We start from the raw sequence: 22,190 nt of genomic DNA, 5'->3' as shown, positions 1-22,190 counted from the left end.
TGGTTTTGGGGACCTTCAATGCTGCAGACATTTTTTTGGTACCCTTCCACAGATCTGTGCCTCGACACAATCCTGTCTCTGAGCTCTACGGACAATCCCTTCGACCTCGGCTTGGTTTTTGCTCTGACATGCACTGTCATCTGTGGAACCTTAAATAGACAGGTGTGTGCCTTTCCAAATCATGTCCAATCAATTGAATTAACCACAAGTGGAAAATCAAGTTGTAAAAACATCTCAAGGATGATCAATGGAAACAGGATGTGCCTGAACTCAATTTCGAGTCTCATATAGCAAAGGGTCTGATTACTGATGTAAATAAGACATTTCTGCTTTTTATTTTAAATACATTTGCAAAAATGTATTAAACCCCCTTTTCACTTTGTCATTATAGGGTATTGTGTGTAGATTGAGGGAAAACATTTCTCTAATCCGTTTTATAATAAGGCTATAACTTAAGAAAATGTGCTAAAAGTCAATGGGTCTGAATACTTTCCGAATGCACTGTACAATACAGAGAATTGTCGTTCAGTATCCACTGGCATACAAATGAAAGGAAGCATTGCAACTGGGGCAATGTTCCTTCGAATTTAAATCATTTTAAAAGGAAAGAGCCATATGCTGCTTCATGCTCTACAAAGTAATGCGTTTAGCAGCTGTGTGGCTCCCCATGGTTGCTTGTTCAACTTTGAACCTGCGTTGCGGATACAGATGTAGGATCTTCATTTGATCACCCTGTTGCAGGATAATTTCCTGCAAGGCTTCTGAAGTTCGTAATTTTCACTTTGAAATGTCAGACTTGATTTTCCCTTTATGGAAAACGTATCAACCCCTACAAAAATGTCCAATAATTATAAGCCCCATAATAATTCACACTTCCTGTTTCTGTAGGGTTATTTAGCAAAATGGCTCAAATTAAGATCCTACATCAGTATGGAGGTTGATAAAGGACATAATTACTTTTGGCAACCTGTTGTTTTGGATGAAGTGTCTGAATCTATAGCGACAGCTTGTCATCTTCTTCCTGTCATGTTATTGTACTAACGAGGGCTAATGTTTCAACCATTTATCTTTGTCAGGTAACAGAAACGGTACAATACCAATACAGAATTTTTAAAAACAGTTTGAATGTCCCTCGAACAATAAATATCTACTCACATCACAAATGCTGAGCGGCCCTGTTTCTGTCTCATTGTACAGCCCCTGAATGTCAATGCTCCAACTGGCAGGGGAATAGCTATGACAAATAGAGATATGCAGTGTGAAATGAGTAGTCATTCCGCTCCCTTTTCAGATCCAAACAAATTATTTGAATTGAATGGGAACACTGTAGGACATGCTCAGTCTTTATTTTAAGCGTTCATGTTTTCTTAAAGGGATGCTTCGTGTTTGATCTACTTCCCCTGAGTTGGATGAACTCGTGGATACCATTTGTATGTCTCTGTGTCAAGTATGAAGGAAGTTGGAGGTAGTTTCGCGAGCCAATGCAAACTAGCACTAGCGCAACGATGAAGTCTATGGGTATCTGCTACCATGCTAATATATATATATATATACCCATAGACTTCCAGTCATTGCACTCATGTTAGTTAGCAATTGCGCAAGATAGCAACTTACTTCAAACTGCACACAGACATAAAAATGGTATCCACGAGTTCATCTGACTAGGGAAGTTGATAAAAGGCCTCATTGCCAAAATCCCGAAGTATCCCTTTAATTCCCGTAACAAGCACACCAAATTCAGATACAGACAGAGATATCAGAGAGAGATCCCTATGTGTGGTCTGTTAGTTCAGAAAGACACATGAGATGGACACATCACTTATTCATCCACGATTTTAACCAAGAGCTCACATTTGTATTAAAAACATATTGAAGTGAGCCCTGGTTTGTCTAAATCAATCCTTAGGCCTGTTAGGCCGTTCTAGAGTTATGTCAGGTTTGGCCAACTCACCTCCTGGAGACCCACTGGGATATGCAGGCTTTTGGAACACCTCATGTTGTAACACACCCAATTAAGCATATCAAAGTCTTACTGAGCAGCTAATTAGTAGAATCAGGTGTGTTAGAGTAGGGCTTGAGCAAAAACCTGCATACCCAGTAGCTCTGCAGGAGGCTGGTTGGCCACCCCTTCCCTTCATAATGTAGAGTAGTTGTGGTCAGCTTCATTGAGCTTTGACAACGAAGAAGAGTTGAACATACAGTAGGATTGGAGGTGTCCGGGTAACTCATTTCCATAATATCCTTCCTGTCACTAATCATGTCCCTGTGGTCCCCCAGGACTTATCAGAGGACCGCCACTCGCCGCCGCTGCTGACTGTCAACGGACCCGAGGACAAGCTGTTCCGCAGCAAGAGCGCCGACATGGAGCAGCTGACGTCAGAGAAGGAGCGCATTAAGAAGATGCTGTCTGAAGGGTAATGTTATGGAACAGCCCCCCCCCCCCCCTGCACACAGCAGTTTGCCAAACACACACCTCGTAGTTACACAATGAGATCCAAAAAAGTCTACTTCCATTGTGCCACCATGGTCATTGTTTACAGTGGCTAGGTCTCCCTTGGGAAAGAGGTATTCTGAGCTCAGTGTGACTTCCTGGTTAAATGAAGGTTAAATTTAAATACTGCAGACCATGTATAAAATGTAAAGCATACAGTGCACACTATTTTTCTCCAAATGGTAATAATGTGCCACCCCGTCGGTGTGAAGTCACATTGGTGTCTTCAAATAACCTTTCAAATTAGCTGGCACCAGATTGTGACATTTTATTTTAATTGTGGTAGCATGGTGTGACATTTTCAATGTAAAATGTAAATGTAGCCTACTGTCTCCCACTATCTGGTGTTGTCGTGCAACTGTTGGGTTACCTAGTGAGTCACTGAGCAGCTATCACGTGTCGCCAGGCATAGTGTGTGTTCCCCGTCATCTGATTTCTGGGGCAGAGTTTGCGCTAACGTGCCAGATGATGATAGAGGTTCAGTGGCTTGTGGTGCGAAAGCGTCAATGTGATCACAACGGCAGAGGTGAAGACTTTTTAGAACATGGGATATATGGTGCCTAAGTGAATGGAAAGGAACACGGACGCTGAGCTCACTTAATAGGATGATGTGACCTGGGAAACTGTCGCACACGATTTAACTCACCGCTACGTTAGGGAGGAAGCAGCGTGCGTGGCGAGAGGAAAGCAGATTAGTGCTTAAAGCAAACCATTTAGATAATAGCTCCTATATAGAGTGTATGGGATGCGTTTTAGCTGTGGAAATGTACTAGCAAAATCAAGCCATGGCCCTAGGCGGTATGGTTTCTTCTATTGTGGAGGTTGTTGTGAGTGGGAGGTTGAGCCCAATGACAGGTGGCCACTGACCTGTATGAGGCTGAGTCATGTGCAGTTAAAACATGGTCATTAATGAGGCTCTACAGCAGAGCCATTCAAACACCAGTCTGCCTTCCATCCCACCCAAGCACATAATATACAATTTTAAAATGTTCTCTGACAAACCCTCCTTGTTCTTTTCTTGCATGTAATGAGAGTTCTATGTTGTTTTTTTTTAGTTTTTAGTGCCTGTTGCTATGGTGAGTTGGTTGGTAGTTGGCAGACAGTTAGAAACGGCATGGGGGTGTTTTTTTGCCTGAGGCCTCAGTACTTTAGAAGATGCTGGTCTTAGAAAACTGTTTGGAATCTCCCGCAAATTATTTGAAAGCTCTTGTCCATTCAATATAATGACTTTAATTGTCCCCCATTCTGGCATGACAGGAATTCTAAAACCACTTAATAGCTGTACTGTATACCATTTGGGGAGCAGTACTTTGCACCTGACTATGACCTCTGATTTGTCTGATCATGGTGCACTTATCTTCTGATTTGGTTTTTCCCTCCAGGTCCATATGTGAGATTAACCTGGAGGCAGAGCTGTTCACCCTGCAGGATAGCAACGCTAAACTAGTGGCGGCGCTTCACGAGGCTAACACTGGCGTGGAAGAGTGGAAGAAACAGCTGGCTGAGTATCAGGAGGAGACTGGCAGGCTCCGAGATCAGGTAAGAGTTACGGTGACAGACCACTGCTATTCCGGTTGTCTGCATCCCAGCTAACTGGTCTGGATCCATAATGGTAGATTATTAGGTTTAAAGAGGGGGTAACCCTTACACTTTGCCACTTTGGTGGTCAAAGTGGGATCGTGCCCATGAGAAAGACCATTCTCAAAGCAACATCATATGAAGATCTACTGAAGATCAGTGGTCACATGGTAGTTAAACTGGGGTTATGTCAAAGGACTGTGCTGACATTTGGCTGCAGGTTCCACCGGTTTGATAACATTTTTTATGTATCACTGTTGATGTGCCTGGATAATCAGAGGGAGAAATGTGTTTAGCTTAATTTAAACTTAATTGGAAAAAGAGATATGTCCTTGGTCAAGCTTATTGAGGTTCTTTCATGTGGCAGATTAAACTACCAGCATAACATCTTCTGGAAGAAATTAGCTGTCAACAGTCCTATTTTAGCTTCAGGCACTGAGGGGAACAACATCCATCTCAGTCCAAAAAAAAGCTAAGGTTATCCACTTCTGCAACAAAGTCAACCAGGTGGTTGGAAGTAGACCATGTCTCCAGGGCTTGGCGGGGCGGTGAAGCAGTTTGAGGACAGGACACCCTATTTCCCCCTGCCCTAGTTGTGGAGGAAATGACAAATCACCCAGAGGGAGAGCAGGCAAGACATTGGCTAGGATTTTCTACCAAGCCACCATTTAAAGTAAGCCCTTTCCTCTCCAGGCTCTCCAAGCGGTAGACACGCTTTACTGAAGGGGTCGGTTTATTTTCGGGGGTATCTCTGACACTGCAGAGATGCTCTGGTCCCCAGCCTACTCTCTCATGTCTTGCCTTGCACTTCTGTAGACAGTAGCTGAGATGCGGTAGGAGCGAAGCGAGGAAGTTTTTAAATACAAACTATACCAAGGGACAGTAGAGTGCACACTGTTTTAAAATCCCATTTGTTGGTTCTCTCAAAATGCTAACATTGTTCATACAAGCTCTTTTCAGGTAATTTCACCATAATGTATTCGACTTGAGCTCCTATTCATTTTCCTGCAAGGCAATTTGATAACTGTTTTAGAGATGAAAGGAGAATTTCAGAAAGGACTATTTTCATGTATGTTGGGGTTAGATTGGCTTCAGGTGTCATCAGTAAAACTGTTGTCCATGTTGTCAGCGGTGGTGTGAAAGGGCTGTTGTGAGCAAGCAGTAACATCATTCCCCCGGGGACTTGCTGTCACATGGATTTGACAGGATGGGGTTGGGTCCTATCGGAATGCTAGATGCCCTTAGAGCAGCTTTCTCAAGTGCTGCTGGATGGCATGACATGGAATCTTAAAGGGCCACTTTGAAATTCACTCTGAAGATGCGGAGGAGATATAAAGGGAGAGATGGTAATTGTGAAGGCTGAGCAGAAACCCATGCAAACTTCAGTTTTCAATAAACAAGTCTGTTTTGTTATACAATTCTAACCATGTTCCTATCTGGTGTTAAAGTGAAGATAATTGGCGTCAAGTAAAAGTTTTGATTTCAAGGGGTTAATAGTTTCTCTCTTTTAATCACTGTTACTCCCCACATGAGCCTATGTGGAATTCAAACCTTTGAGTCACGATTTATTTGTAAAAGTAGGTCAAATAAATCAGTTTGGCAATTAATAAAAGTAAAGTAAAGGGGGATACCTAGTCAGTTGTACAACTGAAATTCTTCTGCATTTAACCCAACCCCTCTGAATTAGAGAGGTGCGGGGGTGTGTGGGGGGGATGTCATAATCGTCATCCACGTCTTCTGCGCCCGGGGAACAGTGGGTTAACTGCCTTGCGCAGGGGCAGAACGACAGCTTTTTACCTTGTCAGCTCGGGGATTCGATCCAGCAACCTTTCGGTTGCTGGATCGAATCTAACGTTCTAACCACTGGAATTGTGATACAGTGAAATAATCTGTCTGTAAACAATTGTTAGAAAAATTACTTGTGTCATGCACAAAGACAATGTCCTAACTGACTTGCCAAAACTATAGTTTGTTAACAAGAAATTTGTGGAGCGGTTGAAAAACAAGTTTTAATGACTCCAACCTAAGTGTATGTAAACTTCCGACTTCAACTGTATAAGATATATAGAGATATTATTTTACAATCTTTTTTTAGATATTTTCTTTTTCTTTCTATAGTTGCCTAAAACTCTCAAGTTTTAAGAAACAGGGAAGGACAAGACGCTTCTATAACTCTCATCCCCTTGAAAGGAGCACAATCAAAACAAAACTCATCTCCAATATGGAAAAACGTGCAGTCATAATAAATTGACTGCCCACCCTTGAAAGACAATCAGCAACCAAGTTGTCCTTACCACGGACATGTCTGATTTCAAGGGGAAATTCCTGTAATATCCGTTGTAACTTTTCTCTCGTGATTTTCCTCAGTGGAATGGCCTGAAGGAAACAAATGGCAGCGCACACGATGGTCAAGAGAAACTGATTTTCACTATTTGCTTTGGGCAGAGAATACGATGCGATTATCTGAGGATAGAGCCCCATAAAAACCAACTATTTCAACCAGCACAGATGTAACAAAATCACAAACTGCAATAAAATAAATTGTTTACCTTTGACGATCTTCCTTTGTTTGCAATCCCAATGCTCATTGTTACACAATGAATGATCTTTTGTTTGATAAAATCCATTTTTATAGCTTAACACGAAACATTTTGTGAACTGCTTGTGTCGAGAATTCAGTCTCATTCCATTTTCGATGACAGATTCGATGTAAATACACACACTAAACGGGAATTTTCCAGTCATGTTTGGTTTCATTGCAATCAACTGCTTTGTTTGTAACACAACCAAACCTGATGGGTCATTTCGCGGGACGTATTGACTGAAAGAAACCGATTTGACAACAATCATCCTCAACAAGTAATGACATCATTGTGCACCAATGATATGATCGCTGTTTCGTTGATTGACTGTATTTTAACCCAATGACCACTGATCGTCTTGAAATCTAGCTGGGTAGATAGCCAATGAGCTGAGGTAAACGGCAATATGTAATAGTGTTGGAAGATCAACCCATGTAGTAAATGCCGGCGTAAAGAGGTTCAAGATTCATACCGGAAGGAGCCACGCATGTTACGCACAGCGTTGTTTTGGTAAAGCGCATCTTCAGCTGTTTATATATCAATCAGTATGGCAACTAAGTCAGGGAAAGCTAAATCTAAGTCTAGATATACAGATGTACACACAATTTTAGAAGAAATTGATCGGGAAAGGGAGACAGAATGTTGGAGGATGATTCATTTAGCGATTCCCAAATGGAGGAATATTTTTTGAACGGAGAGGACATCGTTTTGGACTGGTAAGTTTTTCTTATGCCAATGCCGTTGTTTGAAATTAATAATATAAAATATTATTTGTGAAATGAAATAGCCTATTTGAGGCTGTTGGGGGGAGGGCAGGCCCACAACAATGGCCAAAGTTCTAGGGAGTTTTTCCTAGCCACCGTGCTTCTACACCTGCATTGCTCGCTGTTTGGGGTTTTATGCTGGGTTTCTGTACAGCACATTGAGATATCAGCATGTGCAACTTTGAGATGTCATAATGCTTTGCAATGACGAGCAGATTCGCCTTTTTACATTTATCTAGCAACTCCCATGTAGGGTTTTCCACAAATGCTTAAAGTTCATGTTTATTTTATAAGCCCGTGTGTTTATGCAACTTTCAAAATGATTCCAACAGTCTCAGGGTGGATGTCAGTGACAGAAACTATGATAGAAGTGTATTTTGAACATTCAAATATCTGGGCACAGCAGAGCTTCTGAGTAGGTGATTAGAGCGACTACCATACACATGGGAAACAAGATCCCAGACAAGCCCCCATTTTGTTATGTTCCCCAGCAAGAAAAAAAATTGTCGCTCAAACAGATAGGGGAACTAACAAAGAGTCACTGACAACCAAAACAAAACAGGTGGGGGTTTTAGGAGGGGTTCTGAAAGACACTCAGGGGGTGTATACTGAACGTTGACGAGCAACAACAACCTAAAGACACCCACCATAAGCTTTCACTAAATTTTCCCAAGAACAGGCAAACAAAATTAAAGACAGGACGCAAAACAAAAAGTGGAGCAAAACAAAAACCGGTAAGATCAGATAAAGGATTGGTCTTTTAGAAATCAAATGAGGAGTGCCAACTAAAGGTGCTAACCCTCCACATCTCTCAAGACAACTGGAGTGCTGGGCAAGCCACTCTTAAATATTAACTAGGCCAGCCCAGGTGAAACACCTTCCCACAAACGAGATGACAAACCAGCACAGATGTAACACATACTGACTAACGAAGTGAAGCGAATCTGTGCACTCCTCATGCCAAAATCCAAATATAAATGGAAAAAAACAAATCCTGTAATAGCATGTACACTAGGATTTAAAAAGTCCTTTCTTGTTATTCTCTCCGGTGTTGTGTGTTGGCAGGTGGCAGAGCTGGAGGCTCAGAGCGGGCGGCCTGGTCCCAGTGAATCTGAGACGAGGGATGAGCTGACCCAGACGTTAGAGGAGTTGGAAGCCTTGCTCAAAGCTAAAGACGAGGTGAGACCCGGGGCTCAGACACACTTTCCAGGCAGCCAGGTACTGCTAGCCTGTTGATGCTCTGGGGGCGCTATTTCATTTTTGGATGAAAAACGTTCCCGTTTTAAACAAGATATTTTGTCACAAAAAGATGCTCGACTATGCATATAATTGATAGCTTTCGAAAGAAAACACTCTGACGTGTCCAGAACTACCAAGATATTTTCTGTGCGTGCCCTAGAACGTGAGCTTCAGGCAAAACCAAGATGAGACGGCATCCAGGAAATGAGCAGGATTTTTGAGGCTCTGTTTTCCATTGTCTCCTTATATGGCTGTGAATGCGAGAGGAATGAGCCTGCCCTTTCTGTCGTTTCCCCAAGGTGTCTGCAGCATTGTGACGTATTTGTAGGCAGATCATTGGAAGATTGACCATAAGAGACCACATTTACCAGGTGTCCGCCCGGTGTCCTCCGCCGAAATTGGTGCGCAAAAGACAGCTGCCAGTATTTTTCCATGGGATACAGAGAGGAAAGCAAGCTTCCACAAACTGCATATCAATGAAGAGATATGTGAAAAAACACCTTGAGGATTGATTCCAAACAACGTTTGCCATGTTTCGGTCGATATTATGTAGTTAATCCGGAAAAAGTTTTACGTTGTAGGTGACTGAATTTTCGGTTCGTTTCGGTAGCCAGACGCAATGTAGAAAACGGAACGATTTCTCCTACACACAGACGCTTTCAGGAAAAACTGCGCATTTGGTATGTAACTGAGAGTCTCCTCATTGAAAACATCAGAAGCTCTTCAAAGGTAAATGATTTTATTTATTTGGTTATCTGGTTTTTGTGAAAATGTTGCGTGCTAAATGCTACTCAAAATGCTATGCTAGCTTTGCATACTCTTACACAAATTAGTCAATTTCTATGTTTCAAAAGCATATTTTGAAAATCTGAGATGACAGTGTTGTTAAGAAAAGGCTAAGCTTGAGAGCAGACGCATTATTTTCATTTTATTTGCGATTTTCAGAAATCGTTAACGTTGCGTTATGCTAATGAGCCTGAGGCTTTAGTCACGATCCCGGATCCGGGATGGGGCCTCAAGATGCCAGTCTTCTAGGCTGTCTAGATAGCACCGTTGAAAGAAACGAGTGAGGTACAAGCTGAGGTTTTAACTTGAGAATTTCAAGAAACCGATTTTTCGAGCACTTCCCATGTGGAGGTTTCCTTGGTAGATGTGCTTTGCATACTCTGAATTCCACCTCTTGTTCAAAGGAAATTGCTTTACGTACAGTACCAGTAACATGTTTGGACACACCTGCTCATTCAAGGGTTTTTCTTTATTTTTACTATTTTCTACATTGTAGAATAATAGTGAAGACATCAAATCTATGAAATAACACATGGAATCATGTAGTAACCAAAAATGTTAAACAAATCAAAACATCTTATATTTGAGGTCCTTCAAAATAGCCACCCTTTGCCTTGATGACAGCTTTGCACACTCTTGGCATTCTCTCAACCAGCTTCATGAGGTAGTCACCTGGAATGCATTTCAATAAACAGATGTGCCTTGTTAAAAGTGAATATGTGGAATTTCATCCCTTAATCCATTTGAGGCAATCAGTTGGGTTGTGACAGGGTAGGGGTGGTATACAAAAGATAGCCCTATTTGGTAAAAGACCAAGTCCATGTTATGACAAGAACAGCTCAAATAAGCAAAGAGTAATGACAGTCCATCAGTACTTTAAGACATGAAGGTCAGTCAATCCAGAAAATGTCAAGAACTTTGAAAGTTTCTTCAAGTGCAGTCACAAAAACCATCAAGCGCTATGATGAAACTGGCTCTCATGAGGCCCGCCACAGGAATGGAAGACCCAGAGTTAGCTCTGCTGCAGAGGATACGTTAATTAGAGTTAACTGCACCTCAGATTGCAGCCCAACTAAATGATTCACAAAGTTCAAGTAACAGACACATCTCAACATCAACTGTTCAGAGATTGCGTGAATTAGGCCTTCATGGTCGAATTGCTGCAAAGAAACCACTACTTAAGGACACCACTAAGATGAAGATACTTGCTTGGGCCAAGAAACACAAGCAATGGACATTAGACCGGTGGAAATCTGTCCTTTGGTCTGAAGTACAAATTTGAGATTTTTGGTTCCAACCTCCTTGTCCTTGTGAGACGCAGAGTAGGTGAACAGATGATATCCCTATGTGTGTTTCCCACCGTGAAGCATGGAGGAGCTGTGATGGTGCTTTGCTGGTGACACTGTCTGATTTTATTTAGAATTCAAAACACACTTAACCAGCATGGCTTCCACAGCATTCTGTAGCGATACGCCATCCCATCTGGTTTGAAGAATTTAAATATACTTTTTTGAATACTACATGATTCCATATGTGTTATTTCATAGTGTTGATGTCTTCACTATAGAAAATAGTAAACATTAAGAAACCCTTGAGTGAGTAGGTGTGTCCAAAATTTTGACTTATGTAGGAAACATCAACATGAAGTGTCTTAATAGGGCATTAGGCCACTTTATTAATGGTCCTTGGTATAAATTATACAAGTGTCTGGAACTATTGGAGGGATGTGACATCATTCTTTTACAAGAAATTCCATAATTTGGTATTTTGTTGCTGGTGGTGTAAAACTCTGTCTCGGGCGCCGCTCCAAACTCTCCCATAAGTGTTCAATTGGGTTGAGATCTGGTAACTGAGACTGCCATGTCATATGGTTTACATTGTTTTCATGCTCATAAAACCATTCGATGACCATTCGCGCCCTGTGGATGGGGTCATTGTGGTCCTGTGGTAGCCAAAATAATGGTGAACTGGGCCTACCCAGCATATTTATACATGATGGGATGTATATTGCTTAGGAATTGCTCAGGAACCACACGTGTGGAAGCACCTACTTTCAATATACTTTGTCTTTTTTTAGGAAATCCACAATCTACAGAGCAAGAATTCAGATATTCCTGATTTAGAGAAAGAGAGGGAAGAGGCGGTTCAGAGACTTCAGGTGAGTTTTAGGAATTGGGGCAGAACATGCATTTTTGGCTTTTCAAAACTATACTGAAGACTAGTGATTCTCAGCCAGGGGGTCGGGCACCGCTTGGTGGTCTCTGAGAGTTTTCAAAGGGTCTGAAAAATTGCAGGGGGGAAATCTAAAGATATGACAGTGGGAGAATCTCAATTACATACTCCTCGCATCCTCTCTACTGGCCGCCTCCTCAAAATCCATTGCAGATGGTCAGAGTGGAGGGACCTCTGGCATTCTCATCCAATGAGTTTTGATAAGGAGACGAGTAGAGAGTATGCGAGGAGTATGCAATTGAGATCTTTAACATGAATTGATCCGACGTCCTCTGTCACCTTGTGGACCTTCTAGGATCTGGAGACACGGAATGCAGAACTTGAGCAACGGGTGGAAAAAGCCGAGCAGACTCTGGCTTCCTCTCTGGAGGAGCGGGATAGGGCGGAGAGTGAGGTTCAGCGGGTCATCGACGTCCTGGATGTCAAGATCTACGACCTGAATGACCTACGACAGAGCTTGGCCAAGCTCATCGACAAATAGCGCAACGCGATGACAGGATTGTAGAGGGCGATGGACAAGGACGGAAAGGAAGCTAGCTCTTTTGGAACAATGCTTGCTTAAGCACATTATTACAGAGGTTAAGAGTAGAACCGTGGATCCACCCGTTGCAGCGGTACATTGCTCCTACCCACCACCTTGAAAATAACAATCTAATATTTTTTCTTCGTCGCTGTGAGAATTGTTGAGTCGACGTTTACACCATTTATCTCAATGTTTTGTTGGGTTATGATTCAGTCAACCTGCTATTATAGAAGTTATCTTGAACTTTTAAAAGTAGTTGAATTGAATCTGGGCTTGTACTTAAAAATGTAGTTGCCAAATTATTGTTTCCGTTTGTCAGTATTAACAATTAATAATAGATTTACTTCTGTTGTTTTATGTATTGTATTACATTAACAGATAACATAATTATTTGATCATCCTACAGAAATGTTGCTGCGGAGGGTTTATCACCAAGGGTACTCAATGACAAAACTTAATGAGCTCAGCGAAGAACCTTGCCAAGTACAGTAATGTGAGTTATGCGCATTACCCAATGTGCAACCTTTTACAAATAGATTTAAAAGCACAAGTAGTGTTATTAGTAAAGATGTACTGTACTTGATTCAATGCAAAAGCTAACCTGGTATCTCCACTTTCACTGATGCACACCATCGAGATTCTCTTCTGACCTAGGCATTGAGGCATTTTTTCATGGTATTATTTAGGTACAAATAAGGTTAAATTAGTGTTGAATTAGCAATACAGTTTTTTGACAAGTACTCTGTAGGTAATGTAATCTCACCTTGTTCATGTAGGCAAACTGCAATTCTGTTGAACAATGACCACATTTACATACATTTCGGATAGTAGCTCATATCCTGCTTAAGGTCTTATTCGGGATAAGCTGTTTACATGCACCTTTGATATCACGCTCACAAGTATCCATGTGACGAAATAGAATATTCCTAATTTAAGTTCATATGGGTTAAATGGAAGAGTAACTGAAATGTGGACACTGACTGTCGGCCTATAACCTCTCACATGTAGAGTAATATAACATTAACTACTGCAGAATAATGCATTTCTTACTGTAAAATGGTACAACAAATGTTAATTTTGTCTCGGGAACAGGAGTGGAGAAATATGATTTTTTTTCTTTCAGCATCTCTTTAGAAAATGTGAATGCGTGTGTAACATGTTATATTTGACACTGTTATGCAAGCAGACAGTAGTTCAACCACACACAATATGCACCTGAGATGAACTGGAGTCTTATCAGAAGTGTTTTCCATGGTTTTCTCAGCTTTTTATTTAACCTTAACCAGTCAAATTGATGAAATTTGGACATTTTCCACGGGAACAATTTTTCTACTGATTTGGAGTTATTGTGTTTTCTCCCAGGTCCCAAAACGAAACAGACAACTTTACTGGTAATTAGATTACTAATGCATTCATCTGGTAAGCATTACTTTATTTAGTCTTCTAGGGCATCAAGTTATTACGAAAGAGAAGCTGCATGTACAGTGCATTTGGAAAGTATTCAGACCCCTTGACTTTTTCCACATTTTATTATATTATTCTCAAATTGATAAAATTATTTTTATCCCCTCATCATTCTAACACAATACCTCATAATGACAATTTTTGGGGTGCAAATTTATTACAAATAAAAAACGGTTATCACATTTTACAGTATTCAGACCCTGTACTCAGTACTTTCCTGAAGCACCTTTTGTATTGACTACAGCATCGAGTCTTCTTGGGTATGACACTACAAGCTTGGCACACCTGTATTTGGGAAGTTTCTCCCATTCTGCTCTGCAGATCCTCTCAAGCTCTGTCAGGTTGGGAGTCCTTTAGGTGCCTTTTGGCAAATTTCAAGTGGGCTGTCATGTACCTTTTTACTGAGCAGTGGCCTCCGTCTGGCCACTATATCATAAAAGTCTGATTGGTGGAGTGCTGCAGACATAGTTGTCCTTCTGTAAGGCTCTCCCATCTCCAGAGAGTGGGGGGGATAATTTAATCCATTTTAGAATAAGGCCGTAACGCAACAATGTGGAAAGGGGGATGGGTACTGAATACTTTCTGAATGCACTGTATCGAACTATAGTTGACAAACAAACGGTCTTCCAAATGTTGGAAATTATAAGCAGAAACATATCTAAATTAGGGGTGAAAGTAGCCTAAGTCAGTAAGCTATACAGTCCAGTAGCCTACGGAGTATCAGAAAAACAAATTATTATGATGGATGGAACTGCGAATGTTGCCAACGTTTTGAAGTGATTTGTTTGAGAATCAGAGGAAAACATCACAGCACCCCATGATATGCAAAACTGAGCCTGCGCAGACCTCGAAAAACAACAGTAGGCCTAAATGGGATAAGATGTTTACATACCACGGTATCCCGTCTAAGATCAGCATATCCCAGGCTCCCAGCATCTCCGTGCTAGAGGTGTCACTACAGACAATGGTTCGATTCTAGGCGGTGTCACAACTGGCCGTGATTGGGAGTCCCATAGGGGAGCGCACAATTGGCCAAGCGTCGTCCGGCCATCATTGTGAATAAGAATTCGTTCTTAACTGACTTGCCTAGTTAAATAAAGGTTTTTAAAACGTGTTTCTCAAAACCGGAATACAAGATTTTTCAGGTTATTGTATGTGTTTTATATATGCGTCAACTCAAAAACAGAATACTTGAGTTTCCCAAAAAATAATGGGATATTGGTATGCATGTAAACGTGGTCTCTGCTGTCCCTACCTAAAAGTTTGACTGTCATCCAAGAATTTATCAGGAAGTGCAACCTGCTCTGTGTACTTCTTGATGCCTAGAAGTACACAGAGGGGGGGGGGCATGGTCGTTTTCCTAGCCCATCTCCAACCTTCTAGAGAAGACATGACAGAAAATGTGATCATCCCACTGGAGTGATGATACAAAATGCAGTACCAAAGATGCACTTTTCTTACCCACATAACTGGATGAAGCACAACTGACTGGAAAAATATATATTGGAATGCCTGTGGAATTATTCTGTAATTAAAAGGTGTAGGGTCTGTAGTGTTCTCTTACTCTTAATACACTTGACAACCACTAATACTTCAAATACCTCAGCGACCTGCTTTGAACTCCAAGTGTCTGAGCACTTTCAAATACAATGATTATCCTTGTAATCACATTGGACAGGTGGTTTATATTTGTTGCATTATTTAACAAGGATACATTTTTCCTGTACTAAAACAGGGCCTTATTAATCACACTTGCCTGGTTTGACTATACTTTCTGCATAGGAGGAACCCATGTTTATAATAATGGAAGTTACAATGTATGTGCAAGTATTTGTATACAATTCAACATTAAACTTAGCTAAAACATGTTTGATGAATTGCAGTAGCCAGTTAACTACAGACCTCTCTTTAAAATGTTGACTGACACTGAGGCACATCAGTCATTGAGATGTATGAATTTTCCTTAGCTTTGAACACAAGCTCTGCTTTACAATGTCATACAATCCTGTGTACTGCAATTTCCTATTCCTCTTTTACATGACTATCTTGTAAATTACTTGGTTGAGTACAAGTGCATCAAGCACAAACATGTTGGCCCTGTCAGAAATCTTGCTTGCCAACTAATGCGCAGTTTCTTTGATTCCCACCTTTCGTTCATAATCATGAGGGAATTCCTATTGGCTGTTGAACACACGATCTGAACAATTTTATTCAGGTGTGCAGCAAATACTGAACAGAAATAAACGCAATATGTAAAGTGTATTGGTCCCAGAAATGCCACTAAAATGAGCAGTTGTTACAATGCCACAGATGTCTCAAGTTGGAGTGTGCTGACTGCAGTAATGTCCAGAGCATTTAATTTCTTTACCGTAAGCCACCGTTGTTTTAAAGAATTTAGTAGTACAACCAATTTGCCTCAACCGCAGACCACGCCAGCCCTGGACCTCCACACCCGGCTTCTTCACCTGCGGGATTGTTTGAGACCTACCACCCGGACAGCTGATTAAACAGGAGTATGTTTGTAATAAAGCCCTTGTGGAGAAAAAACAATTCTGATTGGCTGGGCCAGTCTCCCAAGTGTGTAGGCCTATGCCCAGTCATGTGAAAACCACAAATTCATTAGGGCATAATCTATTTAAACTCTTACATTTTTTTCAGTGTAGATAAGCCAAAATTGACATTTCAAACTGGAATTTAAAGCATACTTAGTTGTAAATAAGAAACCTGCTATAAAACAATTTCACATTCCCAAAATTTCTGGTATTTCAAACATGTACATGAATTCAGACAGCAATTGTGCATTTGGCAGCTTCATTTGGGGCTGGTTCAATTTGTCACACACATGTACACAAGTCACCTTGAATTCTGGATATTTTATTTGTTTTGTTTTTTTGAGCTGTCCATGCCCTCGAAAGCCTGACTATCAAACAAATTCAGACTGTCCTTTAGTTCTTTCTCTAAGACCCTTCAATTGTGGATTAACTTTAAATCAAGGCCAGGCAATGTCATTTAAAAAAAATGTTTATTTTACAGAACAGTTCTGCATATGTTCCACAGAAAGCACCAAGCAAACAGTTTACTTCAGCTTCTTCTTGGGGCGCAGGTTGCTGGTGTGTCCACACTTCTTCTTGCGGCAGTTGACAGCACGAGGATGGAGGCGAGCGTAGCACCTGCAGCACAAAAAGGCTCAGAACTGTCCAAAGTGTGTAGTCCAGCGGTGTAAGCCACTGCCAGCACTCCAATTGATTAATTTGAACTAAAATATTATACTGATTAGCTACCCAATCTTTTCAGACGTATGAAATCTGAATTTGTGTGGGATATGGTTGACGTAAAACAATATAATTAACTGGTTCATTGTCCAGTCAACCATTCAAGGGGACACTCACATCAACGGGACTTAAGTTTAAAGAAACGCACAAACCTTAACTATTTAGTATAAACAGTTGTTCTTTACCGCCATTAACTTTACTTACTTGCGGCAGATCATTTTGTCACAGTTGTACTTCTGGGCCAGCTGTCTCAGAGATGGCTCAATGATGCCTCCACGCAGACGCAGCACAAGATGCAGGGTGGACTCTGGAGTGGAACAAACATAGTACTTTTGTACACTTTTAGCCAGTAGTTCTGAAACCAGCATGCACAAATCAAAAGTGGTCCCCAAAAATGTACTACATCATATGTACTGATATGTGCACATCATTTTGTGCTCTCTTGTTCTGCTGTGCATGCATCTTGCTAGCTGTCACTCAAATGGAAAGGGGCTAAAAATAATTGTTACGGGGCTGTCCCCAGTGGGAGAAAAGAGCATACAAAGCTTCCAGAAAGAAACTGGCTAGCTTAGGTAAAACAGTAATTCTGCATGTATGAACTACCTTTTCGCATAGGGCTAACTCATAACTTTGAGCAGCATTACATGCTGTCATTAACTAATTATCTTACCTTTCTGGATGTTGTAGTCTGACAAGGTGCGACCATCTTCAAGCTGTTTTCCAGCAAAGATCAGACGCTGCTGGTCAGGAGGAATACCTGAGAATAAAAAGAAAATTGATATGACCCACTCATGAAATCACTCATGCACAGTGCTAGTATCAAAGTGTAAAATCCACCTCCCAGCCATACAGTATGACAAATGAGCTACAATTAAACGTAACATACCTTCCTTATCCTGGATCTTGGCCTTGACATTTTCAATAGTATCGCTGGGCTCAACCTCAAGGGTGATGGTTTTCCCCGTCAACGTCTTCACAAAGATCTGCATCTTGGCAGGCTGTTGGGAGAAGAAAATGGTGCGAGTTCGTGGCAAGTTAGCGGATTTCTTTTAGAAGCTTGCCAACTGGCAGTCTGCTACTCCCTGGCACCAAGAATGGAAATCCACAAACAATGCTATGGGAATCCACAACTCAGTCATCGAGTATTAATGTTTTTGGACGACAATAGTGAACACGCTAGCTATCCCATCGGCAATAAGAATGAGCAGCTGACTTATTAGTTAGCCATAAACTGCGGTCCAGCCAGTGCTACTAGTAAGGCCTCTGCCACATGCTGGAGCTCGTATTTCAATACTCATATTTACACATCGACCATGTGATAACCAAATGGCTACTAAGACAGGTATATGGTAGCGAACGGACACTGTTATATTTCTATAACTTTATAAATGCGTATTCTAGTCAATTTCCCCAAAATTGGTATGAACTATAGTGTGAACCCACCCGGCCGCTAGCTGAGCCTCAACGAAAAGAGTCTGTACAAGGCGGAAGTTATATTACATCACATCCTCTTCTGCTTCGCACCAGTTTTTTTTTCTTTTTTTTTCACAAATCTGTTTGATTAATCCTGACTTTACTAACAGTAGAATGTGGGGAAAGTTATCGTCAGGATCATATAAAGTTGCAATATACTACTGGTATCACTAAATTGTATCCTCAAACGAACACAAACGATCAATCGCTTGGAAGAGGTGTTAGATAGTTGCATTTTACTGCCACCGTCTGGTGTGACTGAGTAAACTTCTCTGATGAGATAATTTATATTACCATACCTGTCTCAAGTGTGTATTATTTAATAATTTATTTGACTATATAATGTACAGTATGTATGAATTTATCAGTGGTGGGAGAAATGGGGAAGACAGGTTCACGGTAATGGGTGAAAATTTGCCAAAGTGAAACATTAACTCCATTTAAGATGCCCTCACATTTTTATTTTACCTTAATTTTACTAGGCAAGTCAGTTAAGAACAAATTCTTATTTTCAATGACGGCCTAGGAACATCAACTCTTAAGTTTCAAAACAATTGCATGCATTGTTTAAGTTAATTTTCCTAATTGCATGCATTGCCATGCAAACAGCGTTGATACTGTACGTGAACGTGAGGCAAGGCAAATTTATATTGTAAGGTTTTCCACAGAAATGCTATTATGAATAAAATACTATTTTCTTATGATTTCCAATTGGTTGTTACAGTCCCATCACTGCAACTCCCCTATGGACTCAGGAGAGGCAAAGTTTGAGAGCCAAGCATCCGCTGAAACACGACCCTGCCAAGCCGCACTGCTGGCTTATACCAGAAACCAGCTGCACGAATGTGTCAGAGGAAACACCATTCAGTTGGAGACCAAAGTCAGCTTGCAGGCACCCGGCCCGTCACAAGGAGTTGCTAAAGCACAATGGGACCAGGACATCCCAGCCAGCCAAACCCTGCCCTAACTCAGACAAGGCTAGGGCAATTGTCCACCACCTTATGGGTGATCCAGTCACAGCAGGCTGTGAAGCAGCCTGGGATTGAACCTGGGTATGTAGTGACACGTCAAGTAATGCCATAGACCACTGCGCTACTAGGGAGGCAGTTGCACAAAAGACACTTGAGGCAGGGAAGCGTGGACCTACCACTATTCATTCAGGTGATGTTCTTCATTGTGGAATGGGTAAGTAACTTTCATTGCCTCCTATAAGCTTCGCTTTGCTACAGACAAATAAAAACATAGCAGCAGACAATGAACATTCTCATTCCTGTTCATTTATATTTCTGTTCATTCACATCTTCATTCCATAACATATCAACTGTATTACTCAGGGCTGTCATAATGCTAGGTGTATATGGTTGGCTACACAGGACAGAGATTTGTATTATGCACACAAAAAACTTTAATAGAATAGAATGATTAAAAAAAGATAACCATAAAAGGAAATGCACAGACTGGAGAATCTGACCCCGGTGGGGTCCCACTAATAGACTTCATGTTCCGCGAACAGCCTGTTCCAAAGTACTACAATGGGGACACACCTCTAAATGAACTGGGCATCCAGGGGTTAATCGAACACAATTGGAGTTCCTGAGGGGGATGGTGGCCCAATATAACTGAGGATGTGAGATCCTTCGTTACGGTCTGCTCCACCTGTGCCCAAAGCAAGTCCTCACGACAGCGACCAGCTGGGTTGCTCCAACCTCTGCCCATCCCCAGCTGGCCCTGGTCCCACCTGTCCGTAGACTTTATCACAGGGTTATCCCCCATCCCAAGGGCTTACCACTATCCTGGTGGTCGTCGATCGTCTTTCCCAAGTTGCCCTCAGCGAAGGAGACCCCTGATCTCATGATTACCTTTCAACTACACAGACTTCCCCAAGGACATTGTCTCGGATCTTGGGCCCCAGTTCGTTACACGGTATTAGAAAGCCTTCTGCTCCCTGTTGGGGGCGTCGGTAAGTCTCTCCTCGGGATCCACCAACAGTCGAATGGGCAAACGGGGTGGGCCAACCAGGAGCTGAAGAAGTTCTTTCACTGTTTCGTCTCCACCCAGGCCAGCAACTGGAGCAAGTTCCTCATCTGGGCAGAGTATGCTCACAACACACTGCCGAACTCGTCCACTGGACTGTCGCCGTTTGAATGTCAGTACGGGTTCGCGCCATGTCTCCCATCTCAAGCTGGTAAGGACCTTTAATACTCTGCATTTGCACACACTGTATAGAGATATTCTGTTGTGCTATTGACTGCACGTTTGTTTATCCCATGTGTAACACTGTTTTGTTGTTTTTGTCGCACTGCTTTGCTTTATCTTGGCCAGGTCGCAGTTGTTAATGATAACTTGTTCCCAACTGGCCTACCTTGTTAAATAAAGGTGAAATAAACAATAAATCATTCATTGGTACGGAAGTTCCTGTACAGAAGATCCTGTGCCATTGGAATTGGAAACCAATACTGCTGAGAGCAACAACAGCAGTTTCAAGTCAATTATGGTTAGGTAAACAAACACTAGAGGACAGTATTGTTAATGCAAATTAATATTTCATAAGGGGGTCAAACTGATGTTTCTTCAGGCTTATTATGTGCACATCTCACTGTATGTTCCCTAGACACACACACAGCACAATGTGTAATGCTGAATAGAAATGTGCTGAAGTTGTCAGTGCTTAAGCAATGCCGATATCTAAGTATACCTCAGTGTTGGGAAGTAGTCAACTACATGCAATTGAACAAGTCATTTAACTGCACTTTGCAAAAGCTTGGTGGTAGTTGAACTAAATTCAAGTATTGGTAGTGTATATTACTTTATCATGTAGTGGTGTAGCTATCTACTGAAACTACACCCAATTTTTCGGGCATTTTTTTATTTTTATGCATGGGTGAAGCAGCAACAGACCTGCCTAATTCTTACTTGAAAAACTTGTGCGTGCCTAAAATAAACATGTGTTTAATAGGCTAAATTACACATTTTGTTAACATCTGATTACAGAGTGATCTGTTTTTGCATTTTTTCTGAAATTTTAGATTTATATAGATAAGAAAATTCTTCACAAAGCAGTTTGGATGTAGTCAACTACTTTTTGAAAGTAACTATCGTTAAGTAAACAATATTTTTTATTTAGTATAGCTTAACTTCTTCCAGTGTGAAGTAAATGGTTGTTTAGTAAACTATACTTTGAGTAGCTTCCCCAACACTGTACCACAGGAGGTTGGTGGCACATTAATTGGGGAGGACGGGCTCGTGATAATGGCTGGAGCAGAATGGTAGCAAATACATGGTTTGATGCCATTTTCATTCACCCCGTACCAGCCATTCTCCCCTCAGCAGCCTCCACTGCTACCTAATACGTTCTCAGAGAACCAGTTGACACCGATTAATGTACACACACAAGCTCTTTGTCAGGCAAATGTTTTTTAGAAATCCCCTTTTACATCAGCAGTTGTCACAGGATTGACAGATACCCAGCCTAAAACCCTAAAGAACAGAAACATTGACACGATCTTTGTCCCTTGTGTGCAAGCATCAGCAAGTTATTCATATCTCCCTCTCGCCATCTGCCAGCAACCTGGTCTCAGAACATTTCGTATAATTATGCATTTAAAGCAGAGACTCTATTTAGTGTATGTTACATTTGGTATGGTAAGTATCACCCATTTCATATGGTAGGTTACAAATTACAATTCATATTGTTAGAATTTGCAAAATGTACTATACGAATTTGAAAAACGTACAATATTACAAATATATCATAGTTAGGTGGCTGTTAGCTAGCTCACTAACATT

At 41.3% G+C, this 22,190-nt stretch overlaps 2 protein-coding genes across 3 annotated transcripts in view; one reads left to right on the top strand and one right to left on the bottom strand.

Moving 5' to 3' along the window:
• LOC135512640 (homer protein homolog 3-like) overlaps window positions 1-15,207 on the top strand; it is a 51,702-nt gene extending 36,495 nt beyond the window's left edge. For both annotated transcript variants that reach the window (XM_064934870.1, XM_064934869.1), the window contains 5 exons: window positions 2,278-2,414; window positions 3,874-4,030; window positions 8,481-8,594; window positions 11,518-11,598; window positions 11,968-15,207. In XM_064934870.1, coding sequence (XP_064790942.1) covers window positions 2,278-2,414; window positions 3,874-4,030; window positions 8,481-8,594; window positions 11,518-11,598; window positions 11,968-12,153 — 675 coding nt within the window. In that variant the 3' untranslated portion in view covers window positions 12,154-15,207. The remainder of the gene's footprint in view (window positions 1-2,277; window positions 2,415-3,873; window positions 4,031-8,480; window positions 8,595-11,517; window positions 11,599-11,967) is intronic.
• A 1,457-nt stretch (window positions 15,208-16,664) lies between these two features.
• On the bottom strand, window positions 16,665-18,480 carry LOC135512641 (ubiquitin-ribosomal protein eL40 fusion protein-like). The gene is made up of 5 exons (XM_064934872.1): window positions 18,375-18,480; window positions 17,818-17,929; window positions 17,602-17,688; window positions 17,136-17,238; window positions 16,665-16,829 (listed from the first exon to the last, which is right to left on the bottom strand). The coding sequence occupies exons 2-5, from the start codon at window positions 17,918-17,920 to the stop codon at window positions 16,736-16,738; spliced, it is 387 nt and encodes a 128-aa protein (XP_064790944.1). The 5' UTR covers window positions 17,921-17,929; window positions 18,375-18,480; the 3' UTR covers window positions 16,665-16,735.
• Window positions 18,481-22,190: the final 3,710 nt, after the last annotated feature.

This window comes from Oncorhynchus masou, chromosome 24, assembly GCF_036934945.1.
Source record: "Oncorhynchus masou masou isolate Uvic2021 chromosome 24, UVic_Omas_1.1, whole genome shotgun sequence".
Taxonomy (NCBI): Eukaryota; Metazoa; Chordata; class Actinopteri; order Salmoniformes; family Salmonidae; genus Oncorhynchus; species Oncorhynchus masou.
The sequence above is the reverse complement of the archived record's forward strand: the minus strand, read 5'-3'. Positions and strand labels throughout refer to the sequence as shown.